The 16,576-nt window shown below is 61.7% G+C and overlaps 1 protein-coding gene across 5 annotated transcripts in view; it reads right to left on the bottom strand.

Moving 5' to 3' along the window:
• The window catches only part of NFIX (nuclear factor I X), a 91,705-nt gene that overhangs the window by 12,092 nt on the left and 63,037 nt on the right, over nucleotides 1-16,576 (bottom strand). For 3 of the 5 annotated variants that reach the window (XM_079770094.1, XM_079770097.1, XM_079770095.1), the window contains exons 3-8: nucleotides 9,304-9,366; nucleotides 8,950-9,024; nucleotides 8,474-8,594; nucleotides 7,248-7,384; nucleotides 4,527-4,649; nucleotides 2,369-2,544 (exon numbers count right to left, since the gene is read on the bottom strand). In XM_079770094.1, the coding sequence (XP_079626220.1) occupies nucleotides 2,369-2,544; nucleotides 4,527-4,649; nucleotides 7,248-7,384; nucleotides 8,474-8,594; nucleotides 8,950-9,024; nucleotides 9,304-9,366 (695 nt within the window). The remainder of the gene's footprint in view (nucleotides 1-2,368; nucleotides 2,545-4,526; nucleotides 4,650-7,247; nucleotides 7,385-8,473; nucleotides 8,595-8,949; nucleotides 9,025-9,303; nucleotides 9,367-16,576) is intronic. The other 2 variants (XM_079770096.1, XM_079770098.1) reach the window with 1 other exon arrangement.

Genomic DNA, 16,576 nt, shown 5'->3' with positions numbered 1-16,576 from the left:
GCATGCTAGTGACAGATGAAGACGAGGGCTTGCCTGGCTGCTCCAGCATTGCTGGTGGAAGCTGAGCTGGAACCAGGCCTCCTGCCCCTCACTGAGCCCTGGGACCTCTCCATGGCATTGGCGGTCTCTTCTCTCTGCCAGAAAAACAGCTAACAAGGCACCTTCTTTCTGTTCTGTGCATCTCCTCTGAGTGGTGTCTCCGTTTGACCTTGGCCTTGACTGATGTGGTTCTTCTCGGTCAGGGCCTAACCCTGGGGACCGAGGCTAAGCCACAGGGGGCACCTGGCATCCCTTCTGCAGATCATCTGTAAACTTTTTGTATGCACACATTGTTCTGTAAAGAGGACCTGTAACTTCAAACTCTCACGGAAATTAGGAATGCACTCCTCTGGGCTCTGGATCAGTGGTTCTCAGAGTGGTCCTCTGACCAGAAGCAGCAGCAGCTGAGAACTTGGAGAGAAACGCAGATTCTCAGGCCCACCCAGCCCGGCAGAATCAGAATCAGGTGGGACCCAGCCACCTGTGTGTCCGCAAGGCCTCCGGGGGGCGCCCTGCATGCTGACTTCTCCTCTGGAGGTGGCCAAGGAGCAGGTGCTGCCTGTGTGGCCACCCCCTGCCGCTAAGTCAGCTGCAGAGCCTGGGCCTCCGGTTCTCTCCTCCCCCACAGCATGGTGCTGTCTCTGGCCTCCTCTCAGAGGCCGGGCCACCTGGAGCAGGCTCACTGCAGACACCCCCTCCTCCCTTGGGCACGACAGGCCACAAGAAGAACCCAGAGAGGCCGATCCCCAGCCGAGCTAGCCTCCCTGTCTAACCAGGGAAGCTGTTTACCCGTCTGTAGCGTTTTGTCCATGGTCTATTTGGAGAAAGAGAAGAGAACCTTCTAGGCCAAATGAGACCTTAATCTTGAACAGTCAAGTCAAGGGAGAGGGTCAGGACCCAGCCGTCAGGATGCCCAGGGGAGGGACGAGCTCTCTGGGCTAAACTGGTCGCCCAGGTTGGTCTCACTGATTCCCAGCCCCAGCTGTCTCTGTAGGTGAGAAGGCAGGCAAGGCAGGTGGAGGGAACACTCCACACCCCAGAAGTCCCAAAGGGCCTGGTACACGGGCTGGCAGTTCCCAAAGACTCTGCCGGCATCTCTGGAGAAAGTGCAGTAGCTGTTGGGGGACACGTTCACTTTTCCCTGAATGCCCCTAAAGTGAACAGAGCTTGTCCAGAGAGGGGGGCAAGGCTCTGAGTGTGCTAAGGAGCTGCAGAGCCAGGAAGAGAAACCCTTAAAGGGCCCAGGGGGAAAGGAGCTGGAAAGCAGAAGGAGAGAGAGCAGGAGGGAGGGAAGACGGAGTGAGGAGCCCCCCCATCAATAACACACCCGCACTTAGCAAACGTCCACCCTGTGTGGGGCACCTGAAGGGCCGCCCCTGCTCTCCCTGGGTGTGGTCTGGCATGGCTCTGAAAGGGCCCCCTCGTGGCCCTTTGAATGGCCTCCCCTCCTAACCTCTCACAGGGGGCCTCCAGGCTGGGCTGGCTGGGGGACAGGAGCTGGGCCTTCTTGCAATGCAGCCTGCTGCTGGGGCTCCAGAACCTTTCCAAAGGTCGAGAGACCACCATGTCCCAACCCAGCGTGGTCTCCCAGGGACTAGGTGAGGACCGCTGTCCCACTGAAGGGCTGTCTCTGGACCACCACTGTTTGGAATCATTCCTTTCCCGAGTGACCCCGAATGTCTGCTTGTCAGTGGCCTGGGTCCTCGGGCTCACTGACAGAGAACAGCAGTGCCCCCCAACCCCCACAGAGCTCTCCGGAGAGCCAGTCTCTCCCAGGCCGAGGAGCAGGGCTGCACTACAAAACCACAAGCAACCTGGAAACCCCCTGTGAAAAGTCCTGCCAACAGGAGTCTCTAGGACAGCCCCTGTGGCCACGGATGCTGCTCAGCACCCCACGGTGCCCAGGACAGCCTCCTACCGCAGAATGATGAACAACCCCACATGCCAACAGTGCCACGGTGGGGAGAGTTTGATCTAGAAAATCCTTGCAGCCCCGAGGTTTAAGAGGGGTGTTAGGAGTAAGGGGCCTGGTCTGGGTTGAACAGCTCATGGGCGCACTCCTGGGGGAACAGACACTGGAGAGAGGGCAAGGAGCCCGAGCAAGGTGTGCCCTGCTGGTGCCCCCACCTCTCTGGACAGTGACGGAGAGGCCCTGGCACGATACACAAACCCCTACCGCCGGCCAGCAAACTAAGGTGTCCGCACTGCGGGCTCTCTGCTGCTCCCGTCCCAGGTGGGCTCGGCTCTCGGGCCCTCTCCCTGTGATCCTGACACAGACGGACAGACGGAGAGATGAGCTGTGGTGGGGCTCCCGGGCCTCTGGACTCACCTGTCCGGTGGCCTGGCCCGAGCCATCTGAGCACACAAACTGCACAAACTCCTTCAGCGAGTCCTGCCCGTGGTGGTGGTGGTAGCGGATGGTCGGGTGCGTGAAGTACGGGCTCGACTGCTGGATGATGGATGTGGAGGGGAAGTGCAACGCTGACGCCGTGGCCCGGGGGCTCCCTGCATGCACGTGGGCAGGAAGAGAAGGGCATCAGGGTGGAGAAGATGAGGGAGCCTGCTGGTCAGGGCACCGAGGAAAAGGGAGAGTGGGCGGGAGCAGGGCCGGGACCAGGGTAAGGAGGGTGAGGGTCTGGCCTCTGGCGTGAAAGTTGAGACAGCACACACACACAAAAAACCCTCGGTAACCAAGGTAAATAACATTTTAATGCAATATTTTTAAAAAATCCAATTGGCAATTGCGGGCTTGCACACCAATCAGCTGCTTGTCTTTACAAATAAAGTTTTATTGGGAGCAGGGCCAGGGTTAATGCGAGGCAAATGAGGCAGGGCCATGCAATATAGCATCAGATCCATCTTTTGTTTAAAATGTTTGTATTTGCTCTTTGTCTGTTTTTGTGATCGTTTTATTTTTTAAGAATACTGCATTAGCTCTAGCTGGTTTGGCTCAGTGGATAGAGATTTGGCCCTCGGACTGAAGGGTCCCGGGTTCGATTCGTCCCGGGTTCGATTCCAATCAAGGCACATGCTGGGGTTGCGGGCTCAATCCCCAGTGTGGGGCATGCAGGAGGCAGCTGATCAATGACTCTCTCTCATCATTGATATACCTATCTGTCTCTCCCTCCACCTTCCTCTCTGAAATCAATAAAAATATATTTTAAAAAAGAACATTGCATTAAAACATCATTTATCCTGACGACTGGATGCTGGGTGCCCCCTTACAGTTTGCACCAAGGCGAGGTCCAGGGAGGATGGGAGCCTGGATGAGGGAGAGGAGACAGACACGACCCCACACCTCGCAGGACGCAACGTGCACATCCATCTCCTGCGTGTGAGCAGGTGTGCGCCTGGCCGCCGCTGCCTGGGCCACATTCTTGTGTGCTCAGCCCCATCACCCTTGCACATGCGTCCTCGCACACACAACTTCCATCCCGGCCCAGGCCCCAGCTCTTCCCCAGCCAGTCCTCTCCCTCCCGTCTGTTTCCAATCAGCTCGCTCTTGCTCTTGGTTTCATTAGGGGCTGAGGAAACTTGGCTTCTCTCTGGAGTTCATAAAAGCTGAGTGGAGCTGGGCTCCCTGCCCCCACCCTGAGGCCGCCACGCCCTGCCCCAGCGCAGGCTGCCTCTGGGCTCCCAGCCAGGAGGCCCCGAGGAGGAAGCCGGGAGGGTAAACCTTGCCATTCTCTGTGTCCTAGAGAAGGGCCCAGGAGATGGTGGGCGGACACAGGGCTGCGTCCAGAAAAAGTTCAAGCCTCTTTCTGCCAGATGGGCGCCGGGGTGGGGGTAGAAACAAGAGCGGGAAGAAGCAAATGAGGGGGTGGGGAGGACTCGGCTCCCACAGCTTCCTGCCTGATTCCATCCCCTAGGGAACATCGAGGTGTTCTCCCTGCCAAACACCTTCTCCCGAGACGGAAGCAAGAGAGCCCCCAAGTCAGCGGCCAGTTCCAGTCCTGGGAGAACAGCCCAGGTGCCACGAGTGAGCCCTGGGTTCCCGAGTGTCCTTTCAATCTGCGCCCCGTGCCCACCTGGGTCGGTGCGGGGAGACCGGACCTTTGCCCAGGAGCCGGGAGAGCAGCTGAGAGGAGGGCAGAGGGAGAAGCTGAGCTTTCCCAGCCACAGCTGGCGAGAGGAGAGGAGAACCGGGCAGGCCTGAGGGCAAGGCGGGCCTGTGCACACATGCACTCCGTGCATGCATACACACAAGCACAGGGCACACACACAAGCATGTACACATGTGCACGTGGGGAGGGAGAAGCAATAGGAGTGCGCTCGGGAATAAGGTGAGGAGGCCAATGCCCGGCTGGGTCTCCAGTCAGTGCTGCTGTGGAAGGAGGGCCCATGCCCGCGCCCACCCACCGTCAGACCACAGCCCCTTAGAGAGCTCGGGGCCCTCACTCTGACGGACCTGGCCCCTTCACCTGGCCAGCTGCCCCTCAGTGCTCCGCCACCGCCCCGATAGTCCCCCTCTGGGCCCTCATTTCTCACCTGGTCTGACTCCAGCAAGCACAGGCAGCGGGTGGTGAGTGAAAGCCATGCGCGGGGAGCTGCCCTGAGAGGAGAGGGCACTGCAGAAGTCCAGCTTTCCTGACTTCTTTAGAGAAGCCGGGCCTGGGGGGAGGAATCAGCAACACAGGGCAGGTTTAGCTGGGCCAGGGCGGGAGCGGGGAAGGCAGGAAGCCAGCAGCTCACTCCTCTCCTCAGCCCCCTCCTGGCTGCCCCTTCCCCCACCGCGCTCCCTCCTGCCACCTCTGCCCCAGCCGGCTGTTTCTCAGGCCCTGTGTGCAGACCAGCCGGCACCGGGTGCTCCTGACAGGAGAGGAAAATGAGGCGCTTGGGTGTGCTGGGCAGGGGGTCCATCTTGCCTCCTGACAGGCAGATACTGAGCTCAGGGGGCACAGAGGAAAGGGTGGGATACAGGATCAGGGGACCAGGAAGGGCACTGGGGTCAGAGCTGGCCAGGCAAGGATTGCCTCGGCCAGGGAACCCAGAGGTTGGACTGCCTTTGGATGGGGCATTTGTTTTGCTGCCAGTGCCAGAGAGGGGGTGGCGTTCAGCAGGAGACAGGGGCACAGAGGACACCCCTCTAGGACCTTAATGCTGCCAACCAAGGTCACCTCTGTGCCCAGTGGGCACCACATCCAAGTAACCCTATGACAAAGCATGGCCGGCCCCGGGGCCAGGTCCTCTGTGGGAGCTTGATTCTTCTCTGGGCGGAGCCTCAGCGGCTGTGCCCAGGCTGGGAGGGAGGGGTAAGGTGGAGTTGGAGCAGATCTCCAGAGCTGCCATCTTTGATGCACAAATCAAGTCAGCTTGGGTGGGGGGTAGGGGGCTGCAGAACAGAGAAATAAGAGCCACTTTAACCACAGAGGGAAGAGGCGGGGGAAGGGCGAACTCCCAGCCGCCAGAAGAGGTGTTATCTGGCAGCAGCTGTGTGCCACCTGATAGCTGGCACAGTGAGGGGGGGGGGAAGCGCCCCACCAGCTGTGCACAGCTGTCCCCTAGGCCACACAGTGCCTCCCCAGCTGTTCCCTGTCCTGCAGCTGGGCTGCTTAATTGGCGATTTGTCTCAGCACAGGGAAACGACACAGGAAGCGGGGTGAGGAGGAAAAGAGGGGAAAGCGAGGAAGCGGGGGGCCGCAGCAGGACTGCAGGAAGGAGCAGAAATGGCGGGCTCTGCAGCAGACAGCCAAGAAAGAAGAGAGCAGGAGCCTGGGGAGGAGGGCTCCTTGGGAACTAGGTCTAGGCCGAGAGGAGGGCCCAGGTAAGGCACCTGACGCCTTGTGGGAGCAGCCCCTTAACTGAGGCCCTGGCTGGGGCTTCTCTCTACAACTCCCGAGGCTCCCCAGGGGAGCATCTGGACTGTGCTGGCCACCTCCCCCGCCTGCCTCCAGGAAACCCTGGGAAGAGCACCCTAAGTCATGCGGAGCGACGTCCGCAGAGGCGGGGCTCCATCCATGGTGGCCCAGAGCCTGCTCCCTTCGCCCAGGCCCGGCGGAGCCCTCCTCCCCTCCTCCCCTCCTCCAGAGGAGCCAAGAGCAGAAGCGGATTCTGTGTCTGGGGCAGCGCCTCCCTGTCCTGTGGCCTTTCTTCTCCCTCATCCCAGCCCCTGCCCATCCACTTGGCCCTGCCCAGTCGGGCCACATCTGGAAAACGCCAGAAGAGCACCACTGGAAAACCAAGTCCCCACCCCCAGGCCGAGTAGAGCAGAGGTCCCCTGGGCACATCCCACACACGCACGGGCGGTACTCCCGGCCCCAGACACACACCTCAAGGACACACACAGGCTGACCCCCGGTGTGCCAAGAAGTATCCCGCAGCCAGCTTCCTCAGCCACACCTGCCACAGGCGCGCACACACGCAGGGGCTCTCCAGGCCTGCCCAGGCCTCCCAGCAGGACCGGACGTGACCGTGGGTGGGTTCACCGGGAAGGGGGTGGCTGCAGGGGGCTGGGAGGCCTGAAGACAGTTCTGCTCACTCTTGACTAGACTCTGCTCCTTTCTGCGAAGCGGGGCCCTTTCACCCAGCAGTTCTCAGCTCAGTCAGCTGGGGAAGTCTGTCCTCCCCCAACCCTAGGGGACATTCAACAGTGTTTGGAGACATTTTTGGCCATCACACCCGGTGTGTGTGTGTGGGGGGGGGGGGGGGGAGGTGGGGGTGCTACTGGCATCTAGTGGGGGGAGGCAGGGCCGCTGCTCACCATCCTTCAGTGCACAGGATGCCGCAGCGCAGAGAAGGACCCAGCCCCAGCGTCAGCAGGGCCCAGTCTGAGAAACCTCTTCAACCCTTTGTACGCCACAGGCGTCTGGAGACGCGGGGACGGTTTGTTTTGGACGCATGGCAGTGAGCTGGTTATACCACCAAGGCTACAGAGCGGGGACAGGCTTTCTACAGAAATACCAAGAGAAGGAACCTGAGAAGGCTCTGAAGAGGAGGCCCCAGCCCCACTGCAGGGCATCAGAGGCCTCCGCGTCCCGCCTGCCAGGCCCGTGGCTCTGCTGCCCACCGTGGCAGCCAAGCTCCTCGCCTCTGCTCCGTTCTTCGGCCCGCTCTGGCCGGCACTGCCTTCCGCTGGAAGGTCGGGAGGCGAGAAGCCGGGGAGTGCCACTGACAGTGGGGGAACCGGTGGGAGAGTCGCCAGGTGAACGGAGGGAGGAGACGAGGTTCAGGGCCGCCCTTGCTCCGGGCCAGGCCTCGCGGCGCCCATACCTGCATCCACATCGTTGGGCCACCCGCTGGACTGGCTGCTGCCAGCCGCTGGGGAGCGGCCTGTCCCGGGATAGAAGACATCGTCGACAGGGCTCTCCATCTCGCTGTCATCAATGGACTTGGGGCGCTTGGTGGTGCTGGGGAAGGAGGAGAGGGATCAGGTGGGCCAAGGGTGGCCCAGGTACGGGTGCTCAGGCTGAGGAAGCCTGCACGGACGGCCCTCTGTGCTGGGAGCAGGTGCTCACTGACGGCAGCGTTGCTGGGCACTCATTCGTGTCCACCCCCAGATCAGCCCTAGGGGAGCCCCTTGGGCCCAGCCTGCCTGCTCCTCCTCCTCGATCACCTTCTCAGTTCCTCCTTGATACCATCATCCATCGAGTTGCTCAAGTCAGAGGTGGGCAACACCCTCCAATGCTTCCTTGGACCCATCAGCCCCCAGAGTCAAGGGGAGACGACTGAGGCACTCACCAGGGGAAAATATGCCAGGGGGTGCCACAAAACCCCCTGAAAATATCATCATGTTTTGATGCAATATTTAAACAGATCAAAATGAACACTCCAAACCTCACATGAACCAAAACATCCAGTTGTGTTTTTTTTAAAGGGACAGGATCCCACCCTGCCCTGCACGACTGGCCCTGACCAGGGCCTACTGTGTCCAGCCCCAAACATCTCTCAGCTACACCCTACCCCCTCATGCCACTGCCCCCCCGCCAGGACTCGGGCCCTCCTCCGGCCTGGCTGTCCGTCCTGCTGGAGGTGCTTTCTTGAGCACACATCCCCGGCGTCTTCTGCTTAAAACACGTCAGTGGGTTTTTAGTCTAAACACCTTCCTCTGGCCTCCGAAGCCCTCCAGGGAGTGTCCCACCAGCCTGTCCCACGTCGGCTGGGACGGAAGCTGCTCTCTCTACCTGGAGTGTCCACCCCGTGCCCTTACTAGCCCCCTGTAGGTCTGGGCTCAAATGTCACATCCCCAAGAGAGAGGCCTTCTCGGATCCCCACTGGGAGCGCCTCCCAGGCAGAGCCAGGCCTTGTTTAGGTTTGTGTTCCCAGGGCCGAGTGCCCACAACGGGACAAAGCAGGACGTTCAGGGGAGAGGGCCAGTGCCCTCAACAAGGGGTGACGTTCTGAAGCACCCAGGGAACTGTGGGACAGCTGCCCACCGCATCCCAGGTGGCCGGGTGGTGGGGGGAAGGGAGAGGGAAGAACAGAGGGGCTGGGCTTACCTGGTGGAGGGCGGGGAGGTGATGGACCTCCGCCCCAGGGTCACCTGGTTTATGTTGTAGTAATTGGGACTCTCCAGGTCCGCCAGCGAGAAGTTGGGGCCTGATGCTGTGGCGACAGGAGCTGGGAAGAAGCGAGGGAATGATGGATGAGTGTACAGACGGAGGCCCGATGGAGCCTGTCCCCCAGAAGCCCCGGGGCAAGTTCACTGAGAAGCTGCCGAGGAAACCTCCTCCCGGCTGGGCTCGCTGGAGAGGAGCCCTGCGCTGTTTGTTTCCTCCAAAGCGGAGATCAGACACGGGGCTCTCTGGGCACCTCTGCTCCCCCTCAGCCTGGTGCCCAGGAGGCAGACAATGCCCCAGGAAACCCTGTTTGCCCCTGGCCCCAGCAAGACCCCCTCCAGCCATAGGGGCCACGCCTGCCCGCCCCCCCAATCCCTGCTGACTGGGCCCTGGCCAGGAAGGAAGGACTCACTTACTCTGTGAAACTCTGACCAGCTCTGTCACGTTCCAGACCCCGGAAGTCACAAAACAGTCCTGGAAGCTTAGGTGCCCTGAGGAGGGAACAGAGCCGTGAGTGCGTGGAGGCCAGGCCAGGAGGGGCTGCCTGCATTCCTCAAAGCTCTCCCCACTCCTCCCAAGCCCTGGGATGGCCCTCCGGGGTTCTCAGGTCTCCAGGGAAGAGGGGGTGCACTGCAGGTGAGTCCCCTCCCCTCCAGCTGGCAGCCAAAATTCAGCTGAGGGACAGCTGAGTAAAGGGGAAGAACTGGTGGGAGACACAGGAGGGCCTGGGGGCAGGGCAATCAGGGAGGTGAGGGCAGCAGGGCACTGACCGTTGGGCAGTGGTTTGATGTCCGCATCTCCTTGCTGGTTTGAACTATCTGATTGTCCGGATTCTGCAGGAGACACAAAGGGGAAGATGGGTCAAGACCAAAGCGCCCCACCAATGGCTCCCTCTCCAGCCCCGTTTCCAGGGGCACCCTACTGCGGTGGGGATTCCTGGGCACTGCAAGGTGTTTGGCAGCACCCCCGGCCTCCACCCACTAGATGCCAGTAGCACCCCAGTTGTGACAACCAAAACTGTCTCCAGACACTGCCCGATGGGCCCTGGGGACAAAGTCGCCAGTGGGTGAGCGGCATCGGCCGACAGTCAGGGCCAGGAGGGCTCCTCGGCGGGAAGCCAGCGACCATTCTGCACAGCTGGAATGGACCCAAGGGTTCCCCATCCTCCACCCGGCTCAAGTGCCCAGAGAAGCAGCCCCTAGCTTCCCGCACTTCATTAATTAGAGCCATTCCTGTCTGCCTGAGCCACCCCCACCTCACCTTTATGCTTACAGGCAGTGCCTGGCAACACGGAGGGGGGAGGTCTGCCCTGACGCTGTCGCCCGCTCTGTGCCAGCCTGTCTGGGTTGTCTCATGCCCCAGTGCCACAGCTGCTCAGAGGGAGCCCCGAAACAAGGGCCCATTGTGCGGTGGGAGCTCACAGAGGGCTGGGGGCAGGGTGGAGTGTGTGTGTGAATATTTTGCTGAGCTTGGGAAAGCCCCCCGCCCCGCCCTCCAGGTCCTCAAAGCTTTGTGTGCCAGGGGCACAACAGGGACCTCCAGAATGCCTGCCTGGGCACGACAGCTGGTGAGAGGGTGGCGGAGGGGGGCCAGGGCAGGTTGTGGGGCAGGAGGAAGGCAGGCACTGGGGAAAGAATCAGCTGCTTACTGGGGGAACCACATGGGGGTGGCATTGGGAAAACTGGGGACAGGTGTTGGCCAGGGCTTTGCCCCACTCTTTGGAACAATCCTGCCTCTTGGTCTCACCCATCACCCCACGGCCAGCCTACTGGCCGGGAATCTCACTGCTGAGCCGCTCACACTGGGGAGCGACCCGTGAGGAGATTCCTAAGGGCAACGCGGGCCCCCACCGGGGCCGGCGGCAGAAGAGCAGCCTCCCCAGAGCGAAGGCCCCTCCGCGGCTCCGCTCCTGGCCACCTGCCTCACTGTGGCCAGTGGGAGGGGACAGGCTGCCTCGGGGCGGTCTCAGGCCCACTTCCCCCACCCTTTACCGTATTAGATTTAAAAACATGGTTTTGACGGACTGATTTTAGAGAGCGCTAGGAAGGGGGAGAGAGAAGGAGAAACATCTATTTGTTCCACTTAGGTATGCATTCATTGGTTGACTTTTGTATGTGTCCTGACCAGGGATGGAACCCGCAACCTTGGCATAGCGGGACGCCGCTCTCACCCACTGAGCTACCCGGCCAGGGCACCTTGTTAGGTTTTGTTTTGTTTTTAATGACAAAAAAATAATAATAGCCCTAGCCAGCAGCTGCCTCTCAGGGCCGCCCTTGCCCCAGTTCCTAACGCCGGAGGGGCAGAGCCTCAGACCAGCTTGTGGAGCCCAGCGAGGGCCCAGGGGTCCCTGCCACCAACCCCTCCAGGCCCGGGTCCGTGGAGGAGACCCTGATGCCCACCCCACGGACTGGCCCGGGTCCCCCCCACGCGGAGGCGCTGGCAAGCCTCGCGCATGCGCACACCCAGCCCGTGACAGAGGCCGGAGCCGGACAAAGAGATGGCGGTGCGGCAGACGCACGGGGCCGGGGCGGCAGGCAGTGAGACAGACAGGAAATCCTTCCACACCGGGACGCGGCCCCAAACGGTGCCGCTGTTATTCCTATTAGCTCCGTGTGGAGAGGCGGGCCGGCAGGGAGAGGGGGCGAGGTGCCGCCACGCGCCTCGGGCGGCTGCGCTGCCCGCTGCTGGCAGCCATGTTAGCCTTGGCAGCCATCTTACGGCTGGCGCCCGCGGCCTCCGCCGGCCTGGCGCTCGGCTCCGTCCCGGACAAAGGCAGACCCTGGAAGTCTGGTCCCAGGCTCCGAGGCACAGAAGCCAGCCCTGCGGCCAGGGCCCCGCCGTCCCGCTCAAGCGGCACAAGCTTCTTCCTCCCGACCGGGCCCAGGAGGGGACCGGGAGGGAGGGGACCCGGAGGGCCGAGGCCAGGGCCTGGGGACACTCTGCCCCGCTCCAGGCGGCTGGCCACTGGCAGCCCCCAGACCCCAGGGCTCCTCTAGTTCAGCAGAGTGGACCCCTGCCCCAAGGGGACAGTGCGCGACGCGATGGCGGCAGGCCCGTGTCCACGCCGTCAGCGGGGGAGTGGGCCTTGGACGAGCCGGGAGGGGCTGGCGGGGACCCAGCCAGCGGCCCGGGGCGCAGACAGGCTGTGGGCCGCTGGTGCACAGGCGCCCGGGGAGGGGGGCCAGCTGTCTTCCCCAGGGGTGCTGGGGGAGCCATGCCCTCGGAGCGCACAACACCCCAGCACCCTGACCCCCTTCCATGGGTCTCCCGGGGGAGGGGATAACCCCAGGCCTCGGGACAGACGGGAGGAAGGCTCCAGGCCCCGCCTCATGGCTGCTGGGCTTTTATCTGGCAGAATGGGGCTTATCAGAACCACCAGCTGAACAAACACACAAATCCACGGTTAGTGAGGGAAAACCCTCTGCCTGAACGCTTTATCTCCTGTTCGCAGGCCCCACGCACTGCCCCCTGCCAGCAGCACCGGAGGAGACCTGACTGCTGCCCGGCGGCTCCTCTCTCCGCTGCCGCCCCCCCCTCGCCCCGACCCAGCGCGGGGTGGCTCTCCTCCGGCGGTCCCTGCCAGGCAGGCAGGCAGGCGTGCGTGAGCGAGCTCCTGCCACAGGGGAGCCCCCTCCAGTGTCTGCTTTCTCACGGGGGACAATGGGCCAGCTGGTGGCCTGCGGACCAGTGGAGGGGCAGGATGGTGTTGGCTGGCACAGGGCGGGCAGGTGCCCGGCTCCATCTTTTATTCTCTCCCACCCGGCCCACATCCTGGAGACTGTCACTCTGATTCCTCAGCCCTTCAGGGTCACGTTCCCTGGCAGTCTTTCCAGCCTCCGCCTTCGCTCTGGCCCGGTCACCAGAGCAATGGGAACCCCAAGCACATACCCCCAGTGCAGGGCCCCCCCTGACTGAGGCCGGCACAGAAACCCAGACCCCCTGCCTGAACCTCTCTTCAGAGACCACAGCTGCCGTAAATTCCTGGAGAGACGAGATAGGACTGGGGGGCCGTGGGCACGGTTACCTCCCTCAGCCCCGGACAGCCCACCACTGTCCCCCTTCCTGTGCTGAGGACCAGACAGCACCTTCTGTGCTCTAAGCTTCCTCCCATGATGACCATCCCATGAGGCCTCCCCCAAACCCAAGTTCAGCCACTATCTGAGGACGGCTGCCTGGGTGTGCAGGCACCAGGGCCCTGACCCGGGGCCAGGTTTGGGGATGGAGAGAATTTTGGAGCCCACAGCTTGTTGCCAGGGGTTCAGACTAGCTTGTGTCGCACACAAGAGCAGGCTCTGCTGGCCATCCTCCATACGCCCTCCTCGTGGGACCTGAGCTACTCGTGCGCTCCACCCCTCCCAGGCGGAGACCTTGCCCGCCAGTGGTGCCTGGGGATCTGGCACCAGGAGGCGCCCAGAAGGGAGGACTGTGCAGGAGAAGGTGACAATCTGGACTGCCTCGGCGTGGGCCCAAGTGGGCTCCCCAGAGCAAGGCTCTGTGATTGGAGGGACTGTTCCCCATTCACCTGCACACACGTCATTGGTCACCCTGTGTCACTGGCTTGTGGACTGGCAGGTGGCCTGGTGCAGCACCCAGACGTGGTTGGTAGCGTGGGCCCCTCTCTCCCTCAGGTCCCTCCGTATCCCCTGGGACGGCGGCAATGCCCCCCCCGCCGTACTGTCTTTCCTACCCCCCGCCAGCTCTACCCTCTCAGCCCTTGAAGCTCCCTACGTCCTTCGTTCAGCTCTTAGCCTCTCTCTGAATCGGTTCTGTCTTGACTCCGCACCCCCTCGCTGTCCGTCCTTCTCCTTCACTTCCCCTGTGTCCAGCCCTGTTTCCTCTCCTGATCCTGCCTGTTTGCACATGTGTGCGTGTGCATACGTGTGCATGTTTCCAAGAGTTCCGGAGGGGGAAGCTCCAGCTGCCAGGAAGAGCCCCGTGCTGCACATGAGTCCCGACTGACAATGTTTTTATACATATTTTCCAGTCACAGGCCGGGAGATATTTATGGCTCCCGCTAGGTGAGGGAGGAATTCCTGCACGCTGCAGCGAGGAACACGCTGCCTCGGCTCTCACCCGAGACAAACCCTCTGACAAAAGGCACATGTAACTCGCTGCCCGGCCTCCCCCATGCACATCACGATGCCGGGAGGTTTCGGGGTTGAGAGGGGCACACAGACCCGGCTCAACCACACCCACACGTGCGTACCCAAGCACATGCAAACACTCAGGCCAGCACAACTTGGAGATGCCTCCAGCCACTTCCTGCTGTCCTGCAGGGGTGGGGTGCGCCGTGCACCCAGAGCTGTGACCCCACTGTGGCAGCACGCTCTGTGCTAAGCACCAGGCCAGCTAGGTAACCCTCCGGCTCTGCCCTGAATGCTGGCTTTTGGGGGCCAGGGAGGACAGCCCGCAGGGTCCACCTGTCCTTCCCCTGGCTCTCCCCAGGCCTGAGGTTCAAGAAGCAGGTGGGGTGTGCTCTGTTCTGGGGTTGCTGTCCTCTGAAGGGCCCATACAATTCAGGAGCTGCTTGGCCCTCTCCAGCGTGGCACAGCCCCTCCCCCACTCCTCTGTGATTCCGGAGCGTCCAGAGCACTGGAAACCCAATCTCAAGGGGAGCCAGAGGCCCGGCCTGCAGCAATCACAGCCGGAGAATATAACTATTGTGCCTCTTGAAACCTAAGTCCCAGAATCTGAGACACCCTGAGGAGGGGAGCAGGGCGGATGGGGGGCTAGGAGGACGGGTCACTGAGGGGTTCTCCCCATCTCAGCAAACAGGAGACTAGGGACCAGGAAGTCCTTGAGAATGAAGGGCAGCCAGAGGGCAGGGGCGGGGGGGCGCTCAACCTGGGCCAGGTCCAGGGGGCTTCTAGGATCTTCTCCTTCTTCCTGCCACTCCTCGCTCCACCTCCACACGCCAGCTTGCGTAGCACAGGCCCTGGAGCCACCGTGAGGTTTCTCCCTCCTCTGCCATCCCTAGACCCCGACATGGTTGGAGACAGGAGCCTGACCTGAGCACAGTCCTCAAGCTGTGGGTGGGGGTAAGGGCCGGGTAGGAAGACATGTCCCCCATATCACCCTCATCCCTCCTTTTCTCATTCCCCCTCCACTCATAGATCCAAAGGGGGTTTGAGGCTTTGATTTGAGTCACCTGCACAGGGGAAGAGGGGATAAGTGACAGGGAAGAGGCCCAGTTGCATCTGGAGCGCACAGGTGGTCTAGACCTGCTCTGGCTGTCCCTGGGGCCTGGGCTCAAGGAAGGTCATCAAGGGTGGGACGGGGTTGGGACAGAAGGTCAGGCCACAGGGACCTGGCAGGACAGGGCCAGCATCTGGATGGGACATTCCACTCTTGGTCCCTGACACCAGTAGCACTTCCTTCTCCGCCTCAACCCAGTCCACCTCCATGGGTGCTGTGTGGGGTCCCCAGGGAGCAAGGGACTGGGCTACTCCAGGGCTTACCACCCTGCAGTGAAACTATGGGAAGGGAGGCGAAGGCAAGTCCGTGGGTCCATCTGGTGCCCAGGAGACCAGCAGAGTGGGCTCAGATGGCTGGACTCAGGCATGCAACCCTGGGACCTCCAGGGCGCTCCCGTGGAGTGAGCTGCTCAGCATTCTCTGTACCTGCCGGGAGACCGTCCTCAGCGCTGCCCCCAGCCCAGGGAGAACGAGAGACGGGACTTGGGCACTGAAGCCTGAGGGAACTGGGTACTCAGTTGCTCTCCCCATGGGATGAAACAGTGGCCAGCAAAGAAGAGAGGAGGGACACACCTCAGCGCTGAGCAAGGCACCCAGTAGCTGGGTAGAGCCCAGGCCAGAATTAACAAATGAGAACAGCCTTCCCACCCACAGCAGCACTGGGAGATGCAGGTGGGTCTGCAGGGGACCCAGTGCTGACCCCCAGCACCTCGGACATCAGGGCTCCATGGCTGTCGGTGGAGTGAACGAGCAGACCCAGGGCCTGGAAGTAAGATAATCCCGGATGCTCTAGAGGCACCCAGAGGCCGGGAAGTCACCAGAGAGGGACTGAAGGTGAAGCAGCCACTACAGAAGGAGGCAAAGGGAGGGGCCTAGAGGGAGATGGAGGAAAGCAGGAGGCCGGCCCTTGGTCCCTCTCCACCTCCGTCCTGAGCTTGCCCTTGGCCTACCCAGGGAGGTGTCCTTGGCCTGGACCCTGTGCCCAATCAAGGGGGGCACCATGGTGCTCTACCACTGAGGATACCCCACCATAGGGGGGTCTGGCCTCACCCCAGCACAGAGGGGGATGAGGAGGCATAGCAGCAACAGAGTAAGGGGAAATGGAGGTGAGCAACCAGCAACGGTGGCAAGGGGTTCCCCTTGAGCTCACTTTGTGAGCTCAACCTACCGGCCCAGTGACCTTGGCCAACTTCTGAACTGTTCCTCATCTGTGAAATAGAGCTACCACGCACCCCCTAGGGTTCCTGAGCAATGAATAAATGAGAAAACAGGTAGAAGGTGCTTAGCCCAGGGCCTGGCTCATAGTAGGGGTTCCATGAACACCCGCTGTCCTTCCGCCTGGGCCACCATTTCCCTTCACACCTCCACTGGCTGAAACTCTACTCCTCCCCGGGGCTCAGCGCAAATGCTGACCCTCAGCTCCCCTCCCACAGAGCTCATACTCTTCACGACCCATTAGGTTCACCCTAGAGTCTAGTTTTTAGTGTCTCACACCAGAGACCACGGCCAGTGAGCTGAGGGGCTCCCGTGGGGCCTGGCCCGTTACCATCAGCCAAGAGGGGCAGAGAGGATGCTCTGCAAATAAAAGGCAGAGCTGGACATCTTCTACAGGTGTGTCCCTCCACACCAGCAGCAGCTGCAGGGCATGGTTTCAGGAGGTCACCACGTTGAAAATGAGGGAAGAGAGGCAGGGAATGAGAACGCCAGAAGGTGGGCCAGGCCAATAGGGGAGGGGAGAAATTGCTTGTGCCTCTGGATTCTGAAGGTGTTGGGGCCAAGGCCCTGCTCTTCCTAGACCATGAGCATAGGCACCGCCCCACCGATGGCCGGGCATCTCTCCTGGCAGCGC

Source organism: Cnephaeus nilssonii (assembly GCF_951640355.1).
Source record: "Cnephaeus nilssonii genome assembly, chromosome: 5".
In the NCBI taxonomy this organism is placed as follows: domain Eukaryota; kingdom Metazoa; phylum Chordata; class Mammalia; order Chiroptera; family Vespertilionidae; genus Cnephaeus; species Cnephaeus nilssonii.
The sequence above is the reverse complement of the archived record's forward strand: the minus strand, read 5'-3'. Positions and strand labels throughout refer to the sequence as shown.